This window comes from Brassica oleracea, chromosome C7 (assembly GCF_000695525.1).
Source record: "Brassica oleracea var. oleracea cultivar TO1000 chromosome C7, BOL, whole genome shotgun sequence".
In the NCBI taxonomy this organism is placed as follows: Eukaryota; Viridiplantae; Streptophyta; class Magnoliopsida; order Brassicales; family Brassicaceae; genus Brassica; species Brassica oleracea.
In genome coordinates this window covers 27,630,500-27,652,083 of record NC_027754.1, presented here as the reverse complement: position 1 = coordinate 27,652,083, position 21,584 = coordinate 27,630,500, and the positions used below count along the sequence as shown (strand labels likewise).

General features: G+C 36.2%; 2 protein-coding genes, 1 long non-coding RNA gene and 1 pseudogene across 3 annotated transcripts; 3 read left to right on the top strand and 1 right to left on the bottom strand.

The window, feature by feature from the left end:
* Positions 1 to 1,050: 1,050 nt before the first annotated feature.
* LOC106303867 lies at positions 1,051 to 2,600 on the top strand. Its single transcript, XR_001262571.1, has 3 exons — positions 1,051 to 1,558; positions 1,648 to 1,909; positions 2,162 to 2,600. It is a non-coding gene; the product is annotated as an uncharacterized LOC106303867 (long non-coding RNA).
* Positions 2,601 to 4,663: 2,063 nt separating this feature from the next.
* LOC106302994 lies at positions 4,664 to 10,907 on the bottom strand (annotated as a pseudogene).
* A 6,313-nt stretch (positions 10,908 to 17,220) lies between these two features.
* On the top strand, positions 17,221 to 18,781 carry LOC106303666 (60S ribosomal protein L11-1). Its single transcript, XM_013739966.1, has 5 exons — positions 17,221 to 17,342; positions 17,450 to 17,557; positions 17,642 to 17,684; positions 17,773 to 17,968; positions 18,425 to 18,781. The coding sequence occupies exons 1-5, from the start codon at positions 17,340 to 17,342 to the stop codon at positions 18,621 to 18,623; spliced, it is 549 nt and encodes a 182-aa protein (XP_013595420.1). The 5' UTR covers positions 17,221 to 17,339; the 3' UTR covers positions 18,624 to 18,781.
* Positions 18,782 to 20,090: 1,309 nt separating this feature from the next.
* Positions 20,091 to 20,817, top strand: LOC106305539. The gene is made up of 2 exons (XM_013741902.1): positions 20,091 to 20,209; positions 20,494 to 20,817. Exons 1-2 carry the CDS (start codon positions 20,158 to 20,160, stop codon positions 20,799 to 20,801), a joined length of 360 nt encoding a protein of 119 aa, XP_013597356.1. The 5' UTR covers positions 20,091 to 20,157; the 3' UTR covers positions 20,802 to 20,817.
* Positions 20,818 to 21,584: the final 767 nt, after the last annotated feature.

Here is a 21,584-nt window from a genome sequence, read left to right as displayed (position 1 = left end):
AGGGTTTAGGGTTTAGAGTTTAGAGTTTAGAGTTTAGAGTTGAGAAATGAGGTTTTGGGGATAAGATTTCAAATTTTGAAAAATAAAAGAATTAAAATTTTCAAAGGATAAACTTAGAAATGTGCTATTTTGGTCATTTTAATTTTTGAGTGCCATTTTTGTGATATAAACTTAAAAATGTGCTATTTTGGAGATTTGCCCTTTAAACAACCGCGATAATGATGCTCTAAAAAAACAGCCAAATATGAAAGCTACAGGTCCTAGTGTTTCTAGGAATTATAGTAATGGTCATGAAGATAATCATATCATATACAATACTAAAAGTAACATATCCTCAACCGTGGCTGTGCCACGTAGGCAAAAATATTCGAAAAAATCGAATGGGCTTTTCTTTGTTTTTAATTTGTTTACTAGATTTTGATCCGCGCTTTCAAAGCGCGGATTTATTTTCCTTTTTTTTTCAATTGACAAATATTTAGCGTCATATTTCATATATTTGTGTTTTATTTTATAAAAGACTTAAACTTTTTATCTTTCTTTATCGTGTTTCATTTTAAATGACTATTTATGTTTAAAAAATTAAACTGTATTTTTTTAATGAATTAAGTTGGTATAACTCTGATAAATTAATTTTATTATGTGGTTAATATTTTTAATAAAAAAAATTATATACTTTTAATAAAGATTTATACTTTTCAATGAAAAAAGTCATTTTTTTATGAATGCTTAAATAATATTAAGAAAAGAAAAAAAAATAATTAAGAATGGTTGAAAAAAAATATTTGAACTTGGACTCAATGGTTCAAAGGAAAAAAAAAATGTGAGAATTGGATCTGATTTTTTAATCGGTCCAAATGGTCCAAGAGAGATCTGACGTGGACAGTGGGCTGGATCCGAAAAAAGTCTAATATAGATGTGTTATTAATATTACCTCTTAATGAAATATGCAATGTTAGTAAAGAAAGGGTAAAAAGGACAATAGGATCCTGATTTAATAGTATAGATACGTAAGACCCATTAGGCCTAGTTCATTTTCGTGATTTACCCTAATTTCTCGTGCCACCTCTTACCGTCTCTATTCTTCCTTCTTCTTCGACGAGAGTGGAGAAATCGGCGATTGGATTTCTCAACGGAAATCGTTTCATCGCCACCACCCCATTAATCCATTTCTGCGCCATGAATTCTTCTTTAATGTTCATGTATCTCCTCCTATTTATATCGGGTCATTTCCGAAAGGATTCAATACTCTCAAAAATCTCAAGAAAGATGAATTCCAACAGCAAGACCTCTGTTTCCGGCGATCTTACCTCCGCGAAGTTGATCAACTACGCCGGTGAGCCTGTGAACCGTTCCTCTGAAACCGCCAATTCCTCTGTCGTAGCTAGGCCAAAAAAGCATAACTGCTGACTCCTCTGTCAACGCTGTCGCCGGTGAAGCTAGGTACAAGAAACGCCAAGGAAAGGCCGTTGTTTCCTCTGACAAGTCCGATGCAGTTTTGTCCCTGTCGGACCACACGAAGACGCCTTTTGGTCTAGAGATCCTGCTCATCAACGAGCAGGTCTGAATCGGAATATATTTGTTTGATTTATCTATTTTGGTTTGTCGAATGATTGACAGTAACGAAGGTTGTTCCGCTGTTATGAACAGGGTATTGTGATTCCACCAGGGGGGATTGACACCTATCTGCCACACTTGGTTCCTGGTTCCATATACAGACTCACCAACTTCTACGGGTCTAAGAGCAAAATTGTGTACCGTGTTGCTGAGCCAAATGTGACCGTGACTTTCTCTTGGAACTCCGTCCTCTCTGTTTCAGCGGACAGTACGGCTGGGTTTCCTGAGGATCGGCTCCGATTCTATGGGCACAAGGAATTTGATGAGGCCTGAGACCGTAAAGGAGACCTTTATGGTAAGCTCTCAATCCATATAATTGTGTAAACAGATTGGTTTTGATTATGTTATGATGAAATATTGGTTGGTTGTATCTGATCTTTGCAATTTTGGCTGTTACTCTAGAGAGTATTAAACGTTTTAAGGCTGGTTTGATCTTGACCCGAGAAAATATGTATCTTCAGTTTGGTTTTCAACGTTTTAAGGCTGTAATATTGCTTTGGCTTGGATGATCTCATGTTTCTATCTCATGTCTTTCACTGTCACCAAGGTACTGCGCCCTGAGGCTCTGGACCCTGAAGGCATCTTGGATGGCAACTTGGATGAGGAAGCTGAAGATGGAAAGGGGAAATCTGCCGATGAGAAGGTGAAGAAGAGTTCTGATGTTGTTGAGTCAGCAGAAGTCTAACGGCGCAATTGTGACTGAAATTTCTTATCTCTGTTTTTTGGTTTTATTAAAGACTATGCATTGTTACTTTCCTTTCTAGACTCTGTTTTTGCAGGATTAGAACCATTTCGGTATTACTATCTATTGGTTCACTTATCTTTTTTTTTTTTTAAACCTACATTGTTTTGGGAGTATTCAAGTGTTTCAAGTCTTTTAGTTCTTAAGCGTGAAGTTAAGTTTGATACGAGTAGTGGCATGTTATCAAGTTGCTGAAGGACAAACCCAGGTGTTTTGTTTTAATTTTAATGTTGTTCATTTACGATTTTCACAGTCTATGGTTCTTTGATCTATGTGAATGGACACGGGCTCTTTAGGGATCTGGGGAAAGGTCATTTGCCTTTTGCATATGTACTATGTTTTATGTTTTGTTGACTTATGTATTGGGTAGGTGTACGTGTGCTGACTAGAGTTTCCAGGGGTTTTTCGGAATAAATCAAAACTCATTCAATCTAATCAATGCACGTGATCTTTAGTTTAATACAAAATCAGTTTCAAATCTCAAAATCACACGGAAAATCTTGATCTGAGAAGGAAAGAAGTACTCCAGCATTTACACTCTTTCTCTATACCTCTTCCAAGTAAACCCAAATCTGCCAAATACGCATATTCCTCACGCATGAGCGCAAGAAACGTAGTACACCTTCTTCTCGGTTTTCAACTCCAGAAACTGTGAAAGCTTAATCACAATGGCTACGCCACCCCCTGACCAACCAGTGGAATCTGCAGGTATATACTTTGGTGTCTATTAGATTCATTTTTATCATTGTATTGGTAGATCATATTCAAAACAACTCACAGTTTGATCTATATTAGTGCTACTACTCATTCAGCATATGTATTTTTATACTCATTCTATAAAGCAATAGTTATTTTTATACAATAATTATGTTCCCTTACACATAAAAAAATATCAGTAATCGGAATGACCTCATGTAGCCATAGTTTATAAGTTACGTTCATTATATCGTCGCTTTGGTGCCTATTCTTTGTTATAAAATCAAATGTTAGAGTTATTTCTTGATTACTGTGATTGAACTCTATGTATTCTAACATGTACTCCCTACATTGGCTAATATGCCGCTAATGGTTCTTCGAGCCCGTATTACTGCAGCTATGTTAGAACCAACATTCAGATCAATACATAAACATAAACTATATCGATACATGTTTCACACTGAATTTAAAATTGTAATCACTGAAACTGATAATGTAGATTATTTTAAAAAAAGATTAGAAAAACTGGTATTCATCTATTCATGGAACAAGTTTCTACTTCGATAAAAATATCGATAATATAAAGAAAAGTTATAAAATTTTAATGATAAAGCCAAATACTACCGTCAACTCAAGCTAAAAATACAATACTTTCAGCTTAATTTCTTTTATCAGCTTATAAGTTCTTAACATTTTACATCATGAAAGAAGAAGTGTTTGAAGAGAATGAAAGAAGAGAAGATGGAATGATTAGATGATACCGGTTGAGTGGCTCTGATACCAAACTGATACGCCCTAAGAACGGAACAGTCAGCCGGTACGGTTTTGATAAGAACTCCGAAGGGAGAACGGATTGATCATTGGGTCTCACGAAGGGTGCGGAATGGCCTTCGATATTCCCGTGTCTAATTGTCGCCTGATATGACTCACAGGTTCGACAAGGACACGGTTCTCAATCTGTTGCCGATGTGACTCACCGGTCCGACGAGAAAGAGAGAATTGTTTGGAGCTAACCACACCAAGCAATCAAGACAAGTTCTTGAAGAAGAACAAAGAGAGTAAAAACTCAAGTTTTATAAAAGGAAAATCGATCCAAAATCTGAAGTTGAGTTACATACTTATAGAATTATTAGTCAAAGAGAATTGATGAGAAATGTGTAAAAACAATGCATAGAAAACATAAGCTTGACCAGATCTAGTCAAACACGAAAAAGAACAAAAAGACTGGTCAATGGTCTCTTCGCCTACTTCTGTCCAGATTCAATGTATTCGGCGGCACAAACCGCGGTAAGGATCAGTACATGAGCCGGACGGTCCGTTCATCCTGAATGGAGTTTCTCACGAACTGAACTGAACCAAATGTGACCGAGATCATCTGAGAGCTTCAGTATCATTGTTAGAGAATTCCTGATGATCAAACTCGAAGATTGGATCAAAGTACTCGGTCAGTCCATCAGTACGTTCGTCAGTACATGCAGTACGGCCCAGCCTAACGAGAAATGAGAAGCTACGGTCTGAATCGGAATCAGTGCGCTCGAAGTTGATTCTGGCTCGATCATCAGTCCTAGCTTGACGAATTGGTCGGGAAGGACGGGCTTCAGTACGGTCAGTTCAGACCGTGTGACGTGGATCCAGCCTAAGCTCCTTGCCGGACATACGCGGGTCGATCCAGTACACTGCACGGTCGGTCTGTCTGGTACAAACGGATGGATGAACCTCAGCCAAAATAATCTGATCGTCTTGATCATCATCCGATGCTGATTCCAGGTGCTGATCCATAGACTGGGGCGCATCATTCCCTCCTTCAAAAGGATTTGTCCACCTATCTGGAATATCTGCAAGAAAAGGGGAAAGATCAGAAACATTAAAGCTAGAAGAAATGTCGTACTTACCTTTCAAGTCTAGCTGGTAGGCATTGTCGTTGATCTTCCTAAGGATCTGGAAAGGACTGTCGACTCTAGGCATGAGTTTGGACTTTCTCTCTTCTGGAAATCGTTCCTTCCTTAGATGAACCCAAACAAGATCACCTTCTTTAAAGATCACTTCCTTTCTTTTCTTGTTTGCCTTCCTTGTGTAGATTTCGGTTTTGGCTTTGATGTTGTCATGAACTTTCTCATGGAACTTTAGAATCGTGTCCGCTTTCCTCTTGCCATCTGTACTAACTCTTTCACTCAAAGGTAAAGGCAAAAGATCAAGTGGAGATAAGGGATTGAAACCATAAACAACTTCAAACGGAGAAAAGTTTGTAGAAGAATGCAAAGAATGATTATATGCAAATTCTACATGAGGCAAACATTCTTCCCAAAGTTTCAAGTTTTTCTTAACCAATGATCTAAGCAATGCAGATAAGGTCCGATTCACAACCTCAGTTTGACCATCGGTTTGAGGATGACAAGTAGTAGAAAACATCAGTCTACAAAGTTTTCCAAAAATAGCTAAGGAAATTAGCATCTCGATCTGAGACAATGGTCCTAGGCATACCATGCAATCTAACAACATCTCTAAAGAACAAATCAGCAATATGCACGGCATCATCAGTCTTATGGCATGGAATGAAGTGAGCCATTTTAGAGAACCTGTCAACTACCACAAAGATGGAGTCTCTACCAGATTTTGATCTAGGCAAACCAAGTACGAAGTCCATTGAAATGTAAACCCATGGATTAGAAGGAATGGGAAGAGAAGAGTGCAAACCTTGGTTCAAGGCCTTAGACATGGCTTTCTTACACACCACACATCGGCTGCATATTCTCTCCACATCTTTCATCAAGCTCGGCCAATAGAAGTGCTCATGGACGACCTTGTGTGTTTTCTTGACTCCAAAGTGTCCCATCAAGCCTCCTCCGTGTGCTTCCCTGAGAAACAACTCCCTCAAAGAACATTGGGGAACACAAAGGCGGTTATCAAAGAATAAGAAACCAGAAATCTGATAATACTTCCCATAAGCTGTTTTAGAACTTTTTCTGAAAACTTCTTTGAAATCTGGATCAGTTCCATAAATGTCTTTTATAAACTCAAAACCCAGCAATTTAGTTTCAAGGGCCGAAAGTAAAACATACCTGCGTGACAAGGCATCAGCCACCACAGTCTCCTTACCTTGTTTGTATTTGATCACATAAGGAAACATTTCTATGAACTCCACCCATCGTGCATGACGCTTGTTCAGTTTCTGCTGACCCTTAAGATGCTTTAAGGACTGATGATCAGTGTGGATGACAAATTTCTTAGGCCAAAGATAGTGTTGCCACGTTTGGAGAGCTCTCACCAAGGCATACAACTCCCGATCATATGTGGGATAGTTAAGCGTGGCTCCACCAAGCTTCTCACTGAAATAAGCAATTGGCTTCCTATCCTGCATCAAGACAGCACCAATTCCGACCCCGGAAGCATCACACTCAATCTCAAAAGTTTTAGTAAAATCTGGAAGAACAAAGTAAAGGGGCTTGAGTCAACTTCCCTTTGAGGTCTTGGAATGCCTCCTCTTGGGCTTGTTCCCACTTGAACCCAACATTTTTCTTTATCACTTCGGTGAGAGGGGCGGCTATAGAGCTGAAGTTCCGGACAAACCTTCGATAGAACCCGGCCAGGCCATGAAAGCTTCTCACCTCGCCCACGGTCGTTGGACTGGGCCAGTCTTGGATGGCCTTGATCTTTTCCTCGTCCACCCTGAGTCCATATGAACCTACAACAAAACCTAAGAAGACCACATGATCTGTTCCAAAAGAACACTTCCCAAGGTTAGCAAACAAGCGTTCTCTTCTTAGTACCTCAAGAACTGATTTCAAGTGTAATTGGTGTTCATCAATGCTTTTGCTGTAAACAAGAATATCATCAAAGTAAACTACAACAAAGTGGCCTACAAACGATCTCAAGACATGATTCATTAGGTGCATAAAAGTACTAGGTGCATTTGTGAGACCAAAGGGCATTACAAGCCACTCATACAAACCTAGTTTTGTTTTAAAGGCTGTTTTCCATTCATCACCTTCTTTCATCCTAATCTGATGATAGCCACTTTTCAAATCAATTTTAGAGAAGACACAAGCACCATGAAGTTCATCAAGCATATCATCAAGTCGAGGGATAGGATGTCGATACTTTACCGTAATGTTGTTGATGGCACGACAGTCCACACACATCCTCCTCGAGCCATCTTTCTTTGGTACAAGTAGGACAGGCACAACACAAGGGCTAAGACTCTCCCTGATGTATCCCTTCTCAAGTAGCTATTCAATCTGTTTTTGCAGCTCCTTGGTTTCAATTGGATTGGTGCGGTACGCCGGCCGGTTTGGTAGGGAAGCGCCCGGGATAAGATCGATCTGATGCTCAATGCCCCTTATTGGTGGCAATCCCTTGGGATTCTCTTCTGGAAAGACATCAGAGAAGTCCTGCAAAATACCTAGCAATTCACTCGGAATCTCTGGTGCATGGTTAGAAGAAGAAGAAGCCAAGAGAGATTCTTTACAAACAAGTAAAAGAAATGGCTTTTGAGAGCAAAGAGATTTTCTTACCTGACATTCCTTGATGTAGAAGTTGGAATTTCTGGAGGAGGCTTCAGGTTTTTCTGCTTTAGACTCTTGTTCACAACCTTTCTTGAGCTGAACCTGGTTTTGATGAACCTCCAAAGGTGACAAGGGAACCAAGGTAATTTTCTTTCCTTTGTGATCAAAAGAATGTCAGTTTGTGAACCCATCATGTGCTGCCTTCTTATCAAACTGCCAAGGCCGACCCAAAAAGATATGGCAGGCGTCCATGGGAAGGACATTGCACATGATCTCATCCTCATAACGGCCAATGGTGAGTGGAACGGTGACTTGCTCCTTGACATACTGTTCACTAGTTCATTTAGCCACTCTAACCTGAAAGGACGAGAAAGATGTCGAGTAACAAGCCCAAGTTTCTTTACAAGGGTGTCACTGGCCACATTAGTGCAACTACCTCCATCAATAATCAAAGAACAAACTTTAGAAGAAATGAGACATCTAGAGTGAAAAAGATTCTCCCTTTGTTCTTTGTCATCGGTTTTTGGTTGCACACTCAAGGAACGTCTAGTGACAAGTAGTGGACCAGATGTTGGGTAGTCAAGGCTGTCCTCATCAAAGATCACACCTGAATCCTCCACAAAGGTCGAACATAACTCGTTAATCACGCCATCGACCTCCTCATCAAAATGGGTCCATGTGTGTCGTCCAAGAGTTTCCTAGTAACAAGATGTGGACCACTGGCTGGAAAATAAAAGGTTTCTTCATCCTCATCAAAAATTGGTCCAAGGTCCTCCTTGTCTTCCTTTTCATCCTCGGACTCAACTTCACCATTATCCATGAGAATCATCACCCGTTGGTTTGGACACTTGTTGGCATAGTGTCCTAGACCTTGACACTTGAAGCATCTGATGTCTCTTGCACAGCTTGGGTTCTCAACTGCTTTTCCTTTATCAATCCCAGCAGAGACATCAGTTTTCAAAGCAGTATTTGTTGTTGAAGAAGACTTACCTTTGTCTTGGTAGTTTGGCTTAGAAGGGAAGGACGGTTTTGGAGCATAGGCCGGCTTAGAGTAACTCTTTCTCTTGACTTGCTGTTCGATCAGGATAGCCTTGTGTAGCATCTGCTCCATGTTTTCGTAGTCTTGGAGCTCCATACGATCCTAAATGTCTCGGTTGAGCCTGGTAAGAAATCTCGCCATGGTGGCATCTAGAGGCTCGTCCACATCTGCCTTGATCATCAAAGTTTCCATTTCCTGATGACAGTCCTCCACTGGCTTAGTACCCTGAAGCAAACGCCTAAGCTTCTGATGTAGATCACGGTGGTAATGGTCAGGAACAAAGCGTCGCCTCATCAGCATGGTAAGCTCGTCCCATGTTTCAACTGGTGCTTCACCTGTCCTTCTCCTGTGAGTCACAACTCGATCATACCAGTCAATAGCATAGCCCAAAAATTCAGCAGCAGCAAGCCTAACCTTTTTAAGATTTTAAAAATTTTGGCAATCAAAAACCAATTCAATTTTTATTTCCCATTCTAAAAAGGCGTCTGGATCATTCTTGCCATCAAAGCTCGGAATTTTCAATTTCAATCCACCCAAACCATTATCAGCTCTATCATTTCTACCAAATGGATTGACTTCACCTTGATTTTGGTTTCTAGGGCCTCTCCTAGGTCGGTTGATTGATCTGTCCTCGTCATCTTGGCTGTCCTCCTCATGGACGTCTCTGTCGGACCGGCTGTGTCTCCTTGGCCGATCTCTTCTTGGTCCGGTTTGAGAACGAGTTGGCCGGTTGAGTTGAAGCTCATCAAGCCTCTGATGGATCTGATCCAAACTTGTATTCAACAAATTAGTCATAGAATCATTCAAGGCCCTCATTTGCAGATTAGACAATCCGGCCATAGAGTTTCCGGGATGGTTCCGTTCTTCCTCACTACTCATGGTTTCCTGAAAATCATAAACACGGAAAGTTAGATAAAACCTCACACACTCGAGTGTTTGATCCTTACCCACACACGTGTTTCTCTCAAGTTTTATAGTGATTCACTCAAGATCTTTGTTTCTCAAGGTTCTATGTAAGACAAATCTAAGAAAATCCAATGGGTAGATCCAAACAAAACAATGGGATTTTGGTAAGAAAGAAAGATAATAAAGTTTTGGTTTGGAATCCGCCTTAACCACCTCAAAGGCTAGATTTCTCCTCAGCCAGTAGGTTTACTCTTCCACCACCAATCCACAATCGAAATCTCTTTTTTTCTTTTTTTTTAATATATATGGATCTTTTTTTTTTATATGGATGGTAAAGAGGGGCCCGGATTCAAGATAGGAAGAAGAAAAAGTGTTTGAAGAAAATGAAAGAAGAGAAGATGGAATGATTAGATGATACCGGTTGAGTGGCTCTGATACCAAACTGATACGCCCTAAGAACGGAACACTCAGCCGGTACGGTTTTGATAAGAACTCCGAAGGGAGAACGGATGGATCGTTGGGTCTCACGAAGGGTGCAGAATGGTCTTCGATATTCCCGTGTCTAATTGACGCCTGATATGACTCACAGGTCCGACAAGGAGACGGTTCTCAATCTGATGCCGAATGTGACTCACCGGTCCAATGAGAAAGAGAGAATTGTTTGGAATCTTGAAGAGAACAAAGAGAGTAAAAACTCAAGTTTTATAAAAGGAAAATCGATCCAAAATCTGAAGTTGAGTTACATACTTATAGAATTCTTAGTCAAAGAGAATTGATGAGAAATGTGTAAAAACAATGCATAGAAAACATAAGCTTGACCAGATCTAGTCAAACACGGAAAAGAACAAGAAGACTGGTCAATGGTCTCTTCGACTACTTCTGTCCAGATTCATTGTATTCGGCGGCACAACCTGCGGTAAGGACCAGTACATGAGCCGGACGGTCCGTTCGTCCTGAATGGAGTTTCTCACGAACTGAATTGGACCAAATGTGACTGGGATCATTGGATAGCTTCAGTATCGTTGCCTTAGAGAATTCCTGATGATCAAACTCGAAGATTGGATCAAAGTAGTCAGTCAGTCCATCAGTACATTCGTCAGTACATGCGGTACGGCCCAGCCTAACGAGAAATGAGAAGCTACGGTCTGAATCGGAATCAGTGCGTTCGAAGTTGATTCTGGCTCGATCATCAGTCCTAGCTTGACGAATTGGTCAGGAAGGACATGCTTCAGTACGGTCAGTTCTGAGCGCGACGTGGATCCAGCCTAAGCTCCTTGCTGGACATACGCGGGTCGATCCGGTACACTGCACCGTCGGTCTGTCTGGTACGAACGGATGGATGAACCTCAGCCGAAATATTCTGATCGTCCTGATCATCATCCGATGCTGATTCGAGGTGCTGATCCATAGACTGGGGCGCATCAGTATATATACATACCCTCGGAGAGGATTCACACACATCTCTTTGTTCCATCAAAATCGTTAAAAGGCTTTTTGTGAATGTTCCAAAAATGGCGAATCAACTTCTTTATTTCTCTGAGCTCAAGGATGGTTGGTGCATGCAAAGTGTAGTAACGAGGAACTTTCATTTCTGGGAACCTCTGAATGTGAAGAAAGGTGGAAAGCTGACGGGAGTTGATCTTCTACTGGTTGATGGAAAAATAAAGAGGACTACATGCTTTTTTTCTTTACAATATTGGTATCTGTAATCGTCTTTGAGAGATATTTTTGTTTTATTGTCTATTTTGGTGGGAAGTTGATTTGTTGCTACAGTGAATAGTGGCTGGTTTTCTATACAAAGCAATGGTGTTTTAAGATTTGAGGAATGTTTAACTGATTTACAGAAATGAATTAGTATGAGAACAAATTTCACATCAGACAAAGCAGAGACATCTTCATCGAAGAACATGCGTAGTGGGCCACAAAGTTGGATGGCATAGCCACAAACTCTCGGTTGTTTCAGTTAAGTTCCCTTTGATGTTTAAAGCTCATTGTATAAAGAGCTTCTGAGTTCTTCCAAAGCTCATCCTATAATTCAGAAAACATTAAAAGAATACAAAAACAGATCAATATGAAATTTATTTCCTTCAAGAGAATTTCGTTAAACATGTGATAACATTAAGTTATTAGAATATAAACAATCCCTTGATGATCCTTTAGTCAATAATCCGATCAATCCCATTTTACTTGACAGTTGATTAACCAAAGACAATGTGGGGAGGGTAAAGCATCTTTTGTTTATAAAGAGGAATCTTTGAATATCTGAGAAATTTGTAAAAATGTACGAGGTAGATAAGAAATGGAGGAAGAGGATAAGTTATTCACCCTCTTATGCAGCATCACTATTTTCCTTTTGAGAAATTTTCTTGCATTTTTCCAAACAAAGAATCAACCAAACCCATCATAAACAAATACAAACAGGAGGATGAGGTTCGTACATATGGTGACATGGAGGACTGTGAGCCATTGGATACATATGCTGATGAGGAGGATGATATTGATCTGGTAGAGCAGAGTATAGCACAGTTTCTGGCGGTCCATTGTTCTGCGGAGGAGCACCACCACTAACTCCTCCTCCATCACCACTATCGTGGTCTATGAGCTGCTTCTTTTTCTGTTTTCTTCTTCGCAGCTCCATCTCCTGACGGACGTTAAGGTAGACCTTTGTCAAACGTGGCAAATTGCTTCACCTGATCACAATCACATCCTCCAATATATAATAAAAATAACATTTTAAAAATTTAGATGGAAAGGTTATTTATTTTAACAACATAGAAATATTTATACTAATAAAAATACAATTATTTGTTTATAATAATGATATATAGTAAATTATATATATATATATATAATAATTAAACTATATATAATAAATTCAATGTAAAAGTTGTATTATGAAGATTATACAATCAGTTATATCGCAATAATAGTTATTTGGATAACATGGTTTACTTGGTGTTTATATAATAACATATACACAAATTCAAACAAACATATATATTTTTAAATAACAATTAATTGTATTAGGTTTCTAAGTTTCTTACCTAATTTAACATAATTTTTAAAATAAATAGGCTATTTATTTTTGTATCGTTTAAATCAATACTTACCAGAAAATGTGGATAAAAAGTATTACTAAAATTCAGTAAACAAGCATATAAATTTTTTATGTATTTCGTGTTGAACTCAGCCGGCCATACAGCTTTAAGAAATAACATTTTATTTACTACTCTCTTTTTTCTTAGATGACGCTTTATGATTATGCATGCATGTAAAAATATGTTTATTTATTGTTTTGCTTAATGAAAACTTATTAATTATTTGTTTAACCACACTTAAACTAATAAACGTCATGTATTAAAATAGAGGAAATATCAATATCGACGTAAAAGAAACCTTGAAAACAAAGTTAAAAATATATTTGGTGAAATAATTAAATAGTGAAATAAATATATAATTTTCAAGGCAATCTGCTACTACTACAAACAAATTTTTTTTAAAATGATATACAGATTGTATTTTAAGTTGATTTTGGTTTGCAAAAATTAGTAGTATGGAAGAGTCTGACATTAATTTTAAAATAAGTTGTGCTTAAGAGTTTCGAAAGTTTTTGTAAAATGAGGAAGTTGCAGTAAATGAGTCTGACATGACTGCAAATTTTCTCATGAATCAGTTGCTCAAATTTGATGATATCGTTGCAGAAAGAAAAGCTCGAGTATAAGAAGTTTCAAACTTGATTGCAACAAGAACATAATTATTGCTTACATGCAAGAACAATATTGGGCAGTGGGTAACTTAAACAGAAATAGAAAATTTTGAGCATGTCTGATCCAAAATGTTTATTTATTTTAGATGCATATATCCTGAATACAATGAACCAGAAAAGTTAAAAAAAGAGTTTAATGAGAAAGACTCATCAACTGGTAGTTAACACATCATAGCAACAAATTTTATGACCAAACAACAACATATATATATTAAAAACTGAAATATAAATTATACAATATATTTTTTTTATCGAAAGACTATGAAATAAAATTTAGTTTGTTGACTAAAAAATATTAAGTTATGTTGGGAAAAAGTATATTGTATATTTGTGATAAAAATTCCCGTCACATACGTGATTACAAATTTAATTAAATGAAATTACAAAATATAACATGATATATACCTTCAAACATTTATACAGTTTTTTATAACATTTAATGTCAAAAAATCAGAAAGGTTTGAGAAGAAAAACTCATCAAGTGGTAATTGACACACCAGATGATATGCATGTAAAAAAATATTTTGGACCAAATTTTTTTAATATACAATGAAAAAGGTTATTCCAAACAATAAAACAATTATGGAGTGTAACAAACTTAATCAAATAAATATACATCAAAAACTAGACTAAATAAAATATTATAGAAGAATATTTACATTATTTAAGTATTCTTAAACATGAAAATCAACAACATAAAATTATTTATTAATAGCAATGAAAAACATAATGGCTAGAAAACAAAAAATAAATAAATATCATAGTAAACTATGATATAAATATAATGTGATAGTGAAGTTATCACTGATAATAAAATAATCATGTCAAAAACACATCAAAACAAATGAATTGAGAGATACAAAATTTAAAACAACAGAATAACGTGTCAATATACTCATCAAACTATATAAAAATAAAGATACTCAAACCTAATAAACTCTCACATACACTCAAAACTTTCCCTTCCAAAATTTTAGTCATGTTCTCATCTTCGAGCTTTGATTTTCAGTTGACCAGTTACTAATTTACCATTTAAACATACTCATTGAACCGACAAACCATTGTCTTTCTCTTTATATTTCATTCGGTGTAACATCACTGGATTGGTTTATATTAACCAAATAAAAACATCACTACATGACTGAAATAACTAAAATAGATATTGTGAGACTAAATGTTTAATAGTAAATATATCATTCGATGTAAAAATAAGTATGAATCATTATATTTTACAGAAATAAACCGCGCGGCCAAACAACTAGTTCGTTTATAATTGAAGCCATCGAGCTCTCTGGACCACGACGAGACTTGAAAGAATTGACTATAGCAAAGAAAAAACGGACGGGTTATTCATTGGGTTTTCCTAGTTTCTTTGAGTTGTAACTGTAAATTATCTTTTTCTTTTTCTTGTTTTTGAACAACATCTTTTCTTTTTTCTTTCATCTCTTTTCCATCCCTAGCTCCTTTGCTATTTTTGTCTAAAAGAGTAAATGGTCCTATAATAGAATCAAGGGCCACTTTATTATCTAACGTGGTCTGGATGAATTAATATGCAGATCTAACCCACACTTGGAAAATATTAGAGAATAATTTTTATGACAATTTTGTCTTCTAAAATGTTTCAAGTGCAACAACTTCAAAGACGGACAAGTTACTGAGTTAGTATGATCGTTGAGCAATGGTCTATGTTGATTTTATAGCATCAGTTTGACTAAGCCAAACCGTACGTTCTTAGACATAATTATCGTTGTTGGCAAAACAATGATTAAGAGAAAAAACAAATATGGTCAATGTTAATTTCTTCTACATAATACAATTAAAGAAAAAAACTAGACATAAAAAAATATAAAATCAAATGGTGGATTATTAAGGTTTAATCATTTTAGAGGATTTGTTTTTTTGTGCAAAATCATTTTAGAAGGATAAATGATGATGTTGTTGCCTAATAAACTACGAGAAAGTTGTGAAGAGCAAAATAACCGAAAATCATACCAAAACTTGTTTATAACAGAATTGATTTCATTATCCGGCAAACTAAGAAAAGTGAATTTAAAACTGGTTGTATTGTAGCATGATAAATACGTACTTATTATAAATTTCGAACTTCAGTTTTGTACATAATCATAATAGAAGAAACATAAAATGAAGTAATTCAACAACCAAAATCATAATAAAAAAGCTAAAGTTTGAAATTTTAAGGAAATCAAACCAAAAACCAGAATTTTCAGTTCTCGATTTTAGGTGGTACTTAAACGTTCGCTTAATCAACAAATCAAACATAAATGAAATGATTATTCTAGACTGGTTTTTGGAAAATCGGTTTAAACACTCAAAAAAAATTTCTAGCCATTTTTGAACATTGGAAATTTGTTATACATTTTTTACAGCTTATAACCAAAAATTGCAAACTGAAAACATTGAATCGAAACAGTGCCGAATAGAAAATAAAATTTAATAACTTTCTTTCCCGACCGTTTTCGAAGAAAACCCTAGAAAGGCGGCTGCACGTTTTTCCCCGACGTCCGGTGCTTCTGGCCGGCGTCAGAGGTCTTCTCTTTACCTCAATCTCGTTTTCTCTTTGTCTCCTCGACGATTTCCGTTATTCCCGACGATATGTGGGATGTCTCTGGAGCTCAACGGAGGTCCCCGGTGGTACTCTGTCCGCGGCGGAGTGAAGCTGGTCAGGCCGATGGCGAATCTGGAGCAGACGCGAGCCGTGTGAAGCGGAGGTCTCGAGGTGGGTCGGCTCTTAGGGTTTTGATTGCGGAGCTTGACGAGCATTTTCCCCTTGTCTCGTTGGTTCTCATCGCGGAGGCAGTGGCGCGTGGTAGCGTTTGGTGTCACTTTACTGCAGATCTGGAAGCCAGACTTGGTGACAGCTTGATACTCAGATGTGGAGGCAGAGGGGCGCGTGATGGTGTGTGGAGCTGTCCCGGCGTGGGGGTGGTTCAGCGCTGTAGCTCGCCCAGATGTACTTCGGAGACGTACCATAGCAAATAAGGAGGACGGGTGTTCACTGGACCGGTTCTTTGTGTTGTGTGTACTGAACATATCTAACCCCGATCTGAATCATCTATGGTCTGGTTAGGAGAGGGAAGTGAAGTACTTCACTTTGATCAAACGGTGCTTCGTCATTGGCGTGAAGGCGGCCAGCAAGAGAAGTCTTTCCTCTGGTTCTCGGAGGTGGAACATGGCGAGTCTCAAACTCTTTCGCGTGGTCTACGGAAGATGTCATGTGGCTTGTTGTTTAAACGCGTTTAGTGGTAACGCATTCGCAGTACTGACTAGTGACAGATCCGGCAGCGTTGCTACTTCTTCTATTTGCAGGGTTTCGGCTCAATGTGAATGGAGCCACTGTCTCAACCCGACTTTCACAGTTTCAAAACCGTTGATTATAACTTCTGTGGTCTTCCTTCGCGAGAGTATGCGTCTCATGGGCGATGTAGCAACTGGCTGTGTTTTAACAGTCTCATTCTTGTACCAGGATGCTAGGTGCTTCAATGGACTTTCACTATAGGAGTCACATAGGTTGTGGTCATGTTTTGTTAACTGTTTTTGTTAGTGGTAGAATTAGGTGGTTTAAGAGACGGTTTGTTCCGGGTCTTGTGATGAACTTGTTCTCGCAGTAGTGAAAAATACAATAATGTACTTTAGGTTGCGTTGGATCCGAGTGAGAGATCACCTAGTGAGTGTTCCAGGGTGTTGCTAAGATGCATTGTTGTATGTGTGGTTAAACTGGTGTGGTCAAATGTTTTATACCAATTTATCGGTTAATGAAATAGTTGAGAGCAAAAAAGAAAAAAGAAAACATTGAATCGAAACAAAAATTATAAACCGGATTGGTGAAGATTATTATGGAATCAATTTCTTTTAGTAACTAAAAAGGCCATATAGGCCCAAGATTATGTTATATATATGGGGGCATCGTAAATTTGGCCCATTATAGTTCTAAGAAAGAAACCCTAGTTCCGTCCCATATAATTCATTTCACTTCCCACTCGACGCAGCTTTCGTTTCCGCAACTCTCTTTGCTTCTCTTCTCTTCTTTTCTAACTCGACTTTGATCTCCTTACAATGGTATTTTCCCCCTCTTTATGGATTCGAATCTCAATTATGATCTGTGTTTGTTCAATGGGTTCACGAATCAAGCTCTTACTTTGTGTTGTGTCTATCTATGATTGTAGGCGTCGGAGAAGAAGCTGTCTAACCCAATGAGGGACATTAAGGTCCAGAAACTTGTTCTCAACATCTCCGTTGGTGAGAGTGGTGATCGTCTCACTCGTGCCTCCAAGGTCCCTTTTGTTTTTCTCTGATTTAAATCGTAGCCATGTTTTTTAGTACAGTGTTTCTGAATCGTTGTGTTTGGTCTTTATTAGGTTTTGGAACAGCTCAGTGGACAAACCCCTGTTTTCTCCAAGGGTATGTTAATGTCTTCGTATATTAAAGTTTTTAGTTTTCATTTTTTATTATTTTGTTAATAATATGTTTTATTGATTTTGTGTAACAGCGAGATACACTGTGAGGTCTTTTGGTATCAGGCGTAACGAAAAGATTGCGTGCTATGTCACTGTGAGAGGTGACAAGGCAATGCAGCTTCTCGAGAGTGGTTTGAAAGTTAAGGAGTATGAGCTTCTTAGGAGGAACTTCAGTGACACTGGTTGCTTTGGATTCGGTATCCAAGAGCACATTGATCTTGGTATCAAGTAAGTTTTTTTTTTTGCTGTTAATTTGGATTACATTGGTGCTTTATTCTGATAGAATATTGTGTTTGCATGTAATAATTATTTTCCCTGCTATGTAGTCATGTGGAGTGTATATGTTGTGGATTTGATTATAGATGAGAAGTTCATGTTTTTCCAATGTTAAATTTGGGTTTGAAGAAATACAAAAAATTAACTGGTTTTGTATAGTTATAGGCTGGATATTAGAGAATATTTTTGGCTTGAAACTGATAAGACTTGCTTGTTTTTGTTGAATGTTAGGTTTAGGTTTTGATATAAGATGATCACTTATTGGTTTGATAATATATGAAGATATATACCAGTTTTTTGGAATTTTCAGATTAGTTTTTATAAAATGTTTAGACTTAACTGTTTTATTTGTGGAATGGCAGATGCTTGTTTTTGTGATTCTTATCTCTCTTCATTTTGTATGTTTAGGTACGATCCATCTACCGGTATCTACGGAATGGATTTCTATGTTGTTCTCGAACGTCCAGGATACCGTGTGGCTCGTCGCCGTAGATGCAAGGCTCGTGTTGGTATCCAACACAGAGTGACCAAGGATGATGCAATGAAATGGTTCCAAGTCAAGTATGAAGGAGTTATCCTCAACAAGTCTCAGAACATCACTGGCTAAAACCAAACTTCAATCTTTATTGATTTTTGTTTATTTTAGCTTTATTTCAAAGTTTCAGTTTTCACGATTTTCTGGATGTTAAAGAATTTCTTGTTGTAGTAAAACCTTTTTTGACATCAGCATGGTATAATCTAAATTTCCAAGAACGTTGGAAGTGTTTTCTCTTCTTCGAATTTAATGTCTTCATTTACAATAAAATCGAAGCAGCTCCCTTGACTGAAATCTCGCATGTTTTCGAGCTACCCAACTTGCTAATCTCAAGATTCTTAACAGCCAGAAAATTATGGTCAGCTTTTGGTTTAACTAAAAAATTCATTTGTTTTGAAAAGAAACAAATCCCAGTTCAAATGAAATAAATTTATCGAATTCTAACTAAGTTTGACAAGTAAAAATATTTGCCTAAAGAACAAATTTGTGGAAAATTTAGCCAAGTATAGCAAATTTGATTAAATTTGTGGTTCAAATTTTTTTTTTTGTGTTTCAAAAAAAAGAAGAAGCAAATTTGTGTACAAACAAATATGTTTAAAATAAAATAAAATTGTTGTAATATATTTATATTATAATAGTTAAATATTTAATTATTATGCAAATTAGGGATTGAACTGAAACATATTGAAGTGTGTCAACTTTAAGTTTATTGGTCGCATAAAACAAAAATATGAAAACAATTTTAGTAAATTTATGGACAAAATAAATAAATCCATGGTTAATAAGTCAACTATTTTATGTGACTTTGATAGAAGAACTTTTTTATGATAAATCATAACTTTTCATTTCTTTTTGTTCAACTGAAAATACAATAATGATAATGTTCTAAGTGAACTTTTTGCAAACAAATAAATCATGGATTAAATAGACATCAAACCAGCACTTAAAATATAATAAGATTTATTATAGTAATAAAATTATAAATTTCTATAATAATTATTAATACTAGAAAATATGAGATTTGAAAGGATACGAATTATATATGATACGTTTTAAAATCATTTATAATAGATTTTTAGACATCATATCTTCACATATTGTAATTTTATGCTTAATTTTATATTTAAAATTATATTATCTAGAATGTATTTAGTTATTTAGATTGATTTTAATTATATTAATATTACTATTTTTCTTACTATTGCAGATAATATTAAAAAAATATTAATTAATGCATGTTAATATATTAAATAATCTGATATGTTTTAAAACAATATTATGAGAAATCTTCTAATTAATATGAAAGTTAACATAAGTTTTTCAAATAAACAACACTAAAAATTTAGTATTGTGAGGAATGCAATGGGTATCTGACTAATATTAACAATTTCTCAAATTAATGGACATTAAATTAACTTATATTGGATAACTAATTGGTATGTCACTATTGTGGATTCTCTTACTTTTAAAGTTGGTTTCTTGCTGTATATAAACCCTATGCCTGCTTATATATATATGCTCAATATCACATCTAAGCAGCCACGGGCTTAATTCATACTTAATATAATTTCTGAAATTCTCTGATAAAAACTCTAAAGACCCAACAATGGCTTGCAAACTCCTTTGCTTCCTCATCCTCGTGACCTTCGTTTCTCAAGGTATTTATGTTTCTTCATGCATTTATATCTTCTTCTTTTTCGGGTGCACTTCATGCTATATACCATATCAAACTTATTATGACAAAATAATGTTCATTAGTAAGTTTTGACCCATGTAATGATTTTATAACGTCATTCTAACAAAACTCTAGTCTAGATGTGTTCATCATATATCAAATCAAATTAGGACTTCAAGAAAGGAAACAAATAAATATTTTTCTTATACGATTTTTGCTTTAAACAAAAGAAAATGATAAAATATATTGCCTTTGAAAATTTGGAAGGATATGGGTGCGACCGTAGCAATCTAACTCTGAAACAATCAAAGACCGGCAACTTGTATAAGGACGTAACAGAGTGGGAAGTGAGAGTGACGAACCCATGTCCATGCGATTTCAAGAACGTAAAGTTGACGTGCACCGGTTTCAAATCGGTCTTACCCATTGATAAATCGGTGTTGTCGAAATCTGGTAAAGACTGTCTCCTAATCAACGGACAGTCTGTCGGGTATAAATCAGACTACGTCTTCAGATATGTGTGGGCCACTAGCTTCAACTTCAAGATCCTCGATGCCACAAGCGCTTGCCCTTGAATTTGTTTTTAGCGCATGAAACTGATGATATTGATATCTAATCCAATATTATCCACATCTTTAACTTGAGATAATTCTTTGACCAAAAAAAAACTTGAGATAATAAAGCAATGAAGATAAATCCTTAAGATTGAACTAAGAAGAAGACAAAATTTAAGTTTTTTTAATAGTTACTTCTTTTTTTGTTAAAGACGTTTTTTTAATAGTTACACTGAAGCAAAGTTAAAAACAGAACCAAATCCTCAAAATCTATCTTTATTATGTCTCTCCCTTTTTTAGATAATAGAGTTATGGAAATTTGATACCATATCAGAAACAAAATCATTTTCAAGCAAGAACACTGATAGATTTATATAAACAGAAATACATCAAAAGGACACTGAATCAACCACAATAATTTTTCATATTCGATTGACTGAATAAATAAACCATTAACACAAATCGATCTTATGGTAACATTAATTTTTTTTTTGTCAGCGGTAACATTAAAATTATATTTTGATATTTTATTAAAATTATTTTATAATGTAATGTTATATAGGCTTTATACCATCATAATTTATAATTATAGTTGCTCAAAAACATGAATTATATTTAAGAAATTTAGTCAAAATTTTCTGACACTTGTATTATACATATACCAAAATTCTAACTATATTAAGATAAACTCAATTCTTATAAATACTCAAGTTTTGACTGCTTTTGCTGTTACCATCTACAAATACTGGATCTACGAATAATAACGGGTTTTGACATTTTACAACAATCACAAAAACCATTATA